The sequence below is a fragment of the Pezoporus occidentalis genome, unplaced genomic scaffold (assembly GCF_034315485.1).
Source record: "Pezoporus occidentalis ecotype Australia unplaced genomic scaffold, CSIRO_AGI_Poc_V1 ctg76, whole genome shotgun sequence".
Lineage (NCBI taxonomy): Eukaryota > Metazoa > Chordata > Aves > Psittaciformes > Psittacidae > Pezoporus > Pezoporus occidentalis.
In genome coordinates this window covers 459,353-465,352 of record NW_026916115.1, presented here as the reverse complement: position 1 = coordinate 465,352, position 6,000 = coordinate 459,353, and the positions used below count along the sequence as shown (strand labels likewise).

The following is a 6,000-nucleotide window of genomic DNA, read 5'->3' as shown; positions in this document are numbered from 1 at the left end:
TGATTTACTATTTCTATGTATTAAAAGAATAGCTTGGTTGAAAGTGACCTACAACATAGCACTTGAAAGACGTGGTTATGTCAAGACTTCTAGTCTTTAATGTGAGTATTCCTTCTTTTTGGAATATGCTCTTGATATGTTCTTACTTAAAACTATTATTTTCCTTCAGTTAATATCATAATGGATTTAGTCTTCAGTGAATCGGTGCACCTTACTCATTCTAGACACCTGTGACTTCCTGATGAATCTGTGTGGAGCTTACCTAACACATCAAATGGAACCTATAAAAATAAGGCAAACAGGAGGTGAATTTCTCTCTTACTCAGTGCCTGTAAAATGTATCCTACAAAATGCTGGGGCATAAAGCTACTTGCCTCTCTATGACCCCCTTATCCCCCCGCTGTAAACGCCTTGCCCTGCGACAGACCCACGGTGGCGAGTGCGAGGCCCGGCTCTGGGACCCGGGGGTGGGCAGCACTGCGGCTGAGGACAAATGCACCCCTAAGCCCTGGGCAGGCAACTGGAAGCGGTGACGCCGACCTTCCCCGTGCGCCCTGCCGCAGCCTGTGAGGAGAAGCCGGCCCGGTCCCGCCTTCCCTTGCCCCCGTGCCGCCCGCCTCACGACGACCCACCGAGCGCTAGCAGGGCCCCGCCCTCCGGAGCTCGCGGCGCCTTCCCGCTGAGAGTGGGGGCGCCGCCATGGCCGCGGTGCGGGACGTAGAGATCGACCCTGAGGGCACGTTCAAGTACATCCTGGTCCGTCTGCAGCGCCCGGGCGGTCAGGAGCCGCGGGACATCGTCCGTGGCACCAAGGCAGCCGAGTTCCATAGTGGGTGACAGGCCGCGGCGGTGGAGGGCGGCGGGAGGGGAGCGACTGTTAACAGGCCCCGTCCACCCCGGCAGCGTTCCTCAAGTGCGGGAGGTGGCCGCCGCTTCCCAAGCGAATCAGGCGGAGGGAGAGCCCCCAGCCTGCGGTGGCTGGTGTCAGCGGGCGTCGTTCAGAAGCCCCTTTTGTAACCTTCATAGATGCCTTGTGTTGATAGGAAAAGCAGTGTCTCTGCCAGATGCCAGTTCTGAACCTGATAAACCTCGTTTAGGAGAATGAGAGGTGTTAACTAAGTAAAAAGCCTGAAATAGAGAACCTTGATTACAGCTTTTCTATGTCTATCAAGAGAAACCTCCCTCACCCTGCAGGTGAAAGAAGGGCACTGGAGGAAAATGAGTGGAAAATAGCTGAAGAGTTCTCGGTATTTGATACTGGGTGCATATTCTAATGGCTCGAAACATTCTTCTTGTGCAGATCATATATTTGAAAAAGTAAATCCTGAGATGGAAAAGCTGGGATATGAGTGCAAGTGCCTTGGAGGAGGGAAAATTGATCATAATAGCAAAGAGAAGAAAATTAGGGTATTTGGGCTCTCGACAGTAAGTGCATCTCTTGTATTCCTTCAGATTGTTTTGTCTCTCATGTTCTCAGGTTTTTTGTTTCATAGTATTGTGGCTTTTGGCAATTTGAATCGCAGTGTAAACAAAATTGGAAAATTTGCCTGGCTCACTTATGAGATAAATTAGAAAAAAACACTAGTTCTAAGGACAGGAGACTGCCATTAAAAAGCAAAAATAATAGATAACTTAATACTGAGTAATACCTACATTAAGTTATAATCCAGACTAAAAATGGAAATTAGCTTTTCTGACTCAGAATTTTTTACTGCTAGATCAGGAAGAGCCCATTTGTAGCCACTGGGTCTTTATCCAGCTATTATGCAACCTTTATTTGCTCATGAGAATGATGGTTGGTAGTGACCAGCTAAATTGTGAATATTGTTCTGTGTATGTGTTGGGTGAGAAGAATAGACCTAGTTTAGGTGTGGTTAATTTTTAATAGGTGAAGATGTAGTTTCATGTAAATGCATTTTGTGGGAATAAAAGTAATTTCCAAGAACATGGAAGCTAGAACGTATTTTGTTGCCTGTTTATAAAAAGACTCTTAAGTGCTAATGATTTCTTGAAATTAGGGAACATGCTATAGCCTGTTTCTGGTGCTGCTCTGTGATGAGGCATAGCTGTTTCTGTAGTAATACTGTAAGTAAAGCTTCTAGCCCAAAAGAAAATAGTTCTATTAAGTTAATTCTTAATAGAAAGAGATGGTTACTTCCAGTCTGCTCACCTTAGGTGAGCAGTGGAGGTTGGGCCTTGAATGTGTTAAGTGTTTCTAAATGCTAGTGCTGCTTTTGTTCAGAGATGACTCTTGCCACCTGGAATCATAAGGAAAGAAACCAAACCCACTCTAGATTTGTGTGGGGCGGGAAGGCAGTGTATAATGCTTACTGTACTAAGTTCTTGTGATTGTAGTCCCTCATGTGAACTGCTTTTTTAGATGAGACTTGACCCCTGTATTACTCAACTGCCAATCTAGTGTTAGAGGCAAGAGTCAACTCCTATTCTTGTAATGCAATGTCTATGGAAAATACAATGCTGCTTTGCTTTGGTATGTTGGCACTTACAGCTAAGCACCATTTAAAAGCAGGGCTTTATTACCATGAGGGCTTCTGTCAGGCAGAGACCTGAAGGTTGAGAAGACCTCAGTAGCAGGTCAGAAGTGAGTATATTAATTACATTGGTTTAATGCTTCTCTCTACTTGGAGATTTGTTGTCAGACTCTAAACCAGAACTATCCTGGAGTTTTATGAAAACCAGGGAAATAGTCATTGTTCTGCTGAAGCTGATGCTGTTCTATTATTTCCAAAACTGGTTAAGGTGTTCAAAGTGATTACCAAGGCAAGAGTAATCTGTAGAATCACAGAATGATTTGGGTTGGAAAGGACCTTAAAAATCTAGTTCCAACCCCTTACATGGGCAGGGACATCTCCCACTAGAGCAGGTTGCTCAAGGCCCTGTTCAGCCTGGCCTTGAACACTGCCAGGGATTGGGCAGCCGACAACTTCCTTTGGCAGCCTGTGCCAGTGCCTCAACACCCTCACAGTAAAGAATTTCTTCCTTGGCTCTAACTTGTATCTCCCCTATTTAAGTTTAACCCATTACCCCTTGTCCTATCACTACAGTCCCTGATGAAGAGTCCATTGCTTTACAACTGACAGGATAAACCTGCAATATTTCTGACATAACTATATTATCTGGTCTTTTTGAAAGGTTTGCATTTTATAAAGCATCAATAATTTTAATCTGTAAAGTTTAAATTCTGGTTAGTTAAACTGTTCCTCTTGGGACAGTGTCAGTCCTGAGTAAGAGTACATGTTTTGTTTAATAATGACAGCTTGAGCTCTCTTTTTCAGTCTTCCAAGTTAAGTTTCTCATGAAATATTACTGGAAAAAGGTGACTTGTAAATCACAGGTTCCTGTCAGTAGACTGTGCTGTTGTGCAGTGAAGGCTTTTTGACAGCAAAAACCTACTTGTAGTTCTAAAATAAGAAATCGACTCCAGTCATATAAGACAGTAATGAAAAGGCACTTTCTGCCACAACTGTCTTAAATTTCAGTGAAAGAGTAACAATGTGATCAGTGATTTAAAGGAAGGTTAATCACAAGTCATCTGACCTTGCCTTAGTTTGGTGTTGTAGTGGCTAAAGAACACAGATATTTAAAATTATGCCATACCATCTAAAGCAAGATTCCAAATAAATAAAACATGAAGACTCTGATTTCTTTAGTGGCTAGAATATTACTCAAATGTTTACACATGTGGTAGCTTATTCCCTTTTCTTTCAGCTGAGCCAAATCAGACGTTTGTATGTTCACGCATTAAAGCGGTCAATGTAATCTCTGTGGTTTAAAAGGATATTCAGTAAATATGGTAGTTGTGAGGTTGGGAACATTTTAAAATGAGTTTTCTGCTGGAGAAACCATCATGTGAAAAATATGCCTGACCCCATCTCATTTATATTTTACATCTCAGGCTGGGGAGGGGGATTGGAGATGACAAGAGTTAAAGAAACCACAATACTGCAAGAATAACTCTTTTGGAACCTGTATTTGTATGTGGACTACTTGAAGTGTCAAATAACTGGATCATTTGTGTCAACGAGAACTGAATATTTCTGTGGACTTTCTGTATATGTCTAATAAGCATTTGTTCTTGCAGGGCTATGGAAAAGCAGATCATTCCGTGACTGTGGAGATACTGAAAAAAGCATATCCAGATTATGAAATTACATGGTCAGATGACAAGAAATAAATTGGCAATTTATGTACACAACAAAAACTGGTAACTCTGCGAACTGTACTTTAATAAATAAAATCAAATGTCTTCTGTGTGTTACCATAAATCTGGAGTAGCTGGACTCTGCTGTGATTTATAATAGGGTTAGTAATTCCCAGATATATCTTACTTTTCAGATCATTCCTTTGTGCAGAATCTGCAGTTCTAAGCCTTTTTCTTTTCCTTTTGATATGCCATCTAATTAAACGCTCCCCCAGCATCTTACCTGCAGTTTATTTTCATCCAGTGCTGTCTGATACATTGTAGGATACATCAGGATTTTGCCATTAACTTAAGCGCCACAGGACCGGACCTGTTCCCTGTTTTTTTGGCCACAGTGTTTTCAGTTTCCTTTTTTTCCTGTTACTCTTTAGGCTTTTCAAATTCCTTTATCCAAATTTACAAAAACTGGGGGAGGAAGGAGAGGGGAGGGTTGATTATTACAGTTCTTCACCAATGATGTAAAGGTTTGATTTACTCGACAGTTTTGAAAATTCAGCGTTTATGTTCCACACAAGTAATGACTGCGTTCTTTTGTGTTCCTGTGAGATTCTTGCCTATAGTAGACTGATGGCAATGTCAAATTCTGACAATACTGATTCCTCTGTACTGTTAATTTCCTTTATGATATTTTTTTCTCTTTTATAGCAATAATTAATTTATAGGTAACTACCTTCCTGCCAGAGCCAGTACACCTAGGCAGTGTCTGAATTAACTTACTACATGTGTCATGGCAGCACTTTGCCTTTCATTTGTTGTTACTTGCTACAATTTTCACTTTTTTTTGTTTTCTGCCAGTTGTCTTTTAATGCTGCTGTAGATTTCAAGGGAATATGCTTTGTTCTTATGCTTACTTTGTTGACTTGCAGTCTTTAAGAGGTATTTCTATCTAAATCCCAGTTCTTCCCTTTGCTATTTCCTACTGCACTTATCTACCAGTATCTGGTGGTATAGAGCAACTTTTTCTTTTCAATGTGCATGTGACTCTTCAAGTACAAGCTATGAAAGTTGAGAGGCTTTAGTTGAGTTTCTATCACAAAAAAAAAAAAAAAAATCCTGTTGTTATTAATACACTACTAATGCATCATGTCACCCTTGTGTCTTTGTTTTGACTGGTTGGGCAAAATTTCTTGTACTTGTTCTCAAACCTTTCAGTCTTTCCTCATTAGAAGAGTTCCATCTCAATCACCTGGGAGCAGGGTCTCTTGAACCTGGTGTTATAGGTGTTGTGGTTGGCACCTGCTTCCCCCCCCGCAAGCAGCCTGGACTTTTTCCTCCAGCACCCCTGTGCACTTTTGCATCTGCTGTTTGTGCTTCTCTTTACGTTCTTGTGCAGTAAATAGTCTTCTGGCTGCACCACTTCAAAAGCCATGATAACATTGATCACAGGCTTTTTTTGCCTCCACAAGATTTTGATTTCAGAATGCGATTAAATGCCTGTGTACCTAGTAGCCAAGAATAGCATACAAGTCAATAATTTGCAAATTAGGCACTTCCCACTTTGATTTTCCGCACGTTTTTTTCCCCCTAAGGTTTAGTGAAATAACGGTAATTGCCAGTATACAAAACTGATCTTTTTAATAGCCTCATTTCCCAAAACTAGCAAATTATCTTTAAAGGGAAGTCATCAGTTAAGGACAGTGCCTGTTAAAACAAACAAGCTTTTTAGTCGAGTTTCCTGAGATGTTTTATGACTGATTTTAATGTTTCCCTCCACAATAGTTACGGGAAGGACATAATTTAGACTGGATTTCCTATTGTGATGACTCTTTCAAAGAGGA

General features: G+C 41.3%; 1 protein-coding gene across 1 annotated transcript; it reads left to right on the top strand.

Moving 5' to 3' along the window:
- The first annotated feature begins 629 nt into the window (after positions 1-629).
- On the top strand, positions 630-4,286 carry LOC134155230 (14 kDa phosphohistidine phosphatase-like). Its single transcript, XM_062602156.1, has 3 exons — positions 630-829; positions 1,301-1,425; positions 4,103-4,286. The coding sequence occupies exons 1-3, from the start codon at positions 700-702 to the stop codon at positions 4,193-4,195; spliced, it is 348 nt and encodes a 115-aa protein (XP_062458140.1). The 5' UTR covers positions 630-699; the 3' UTR covers positions 4,196-4,286.
- The last annotated feature ends 1,714 nt before the right edge of the window (positions 4,287-6,000 follow it).

Excerpts from the sequence above, each read along its gene's own strand:
- LOC134155230 (XM_062602156.1), top strand. The coding sequence starts at position 700 with ATGGCCGCGGTGCGGGACGTAGAGATCGACCCTGAGGGCACGTTCAAG. Across the intron at positions 830-1,300 it reads CAAGGCAGCCGAGTTCCATA|ATCATATATTTGAAAAAGTA; the intron begins GTGGGTGACAGG and ends CTTCTTGTGCAG. Across the intron at positions 1,426-4,102 it reads GGGTATTTGGGCTCTCGACA|GGCTATGGAAAAGCAGATCA; the intron begins GTAAGTGCATCT and ends TTGTTCTTGCAG.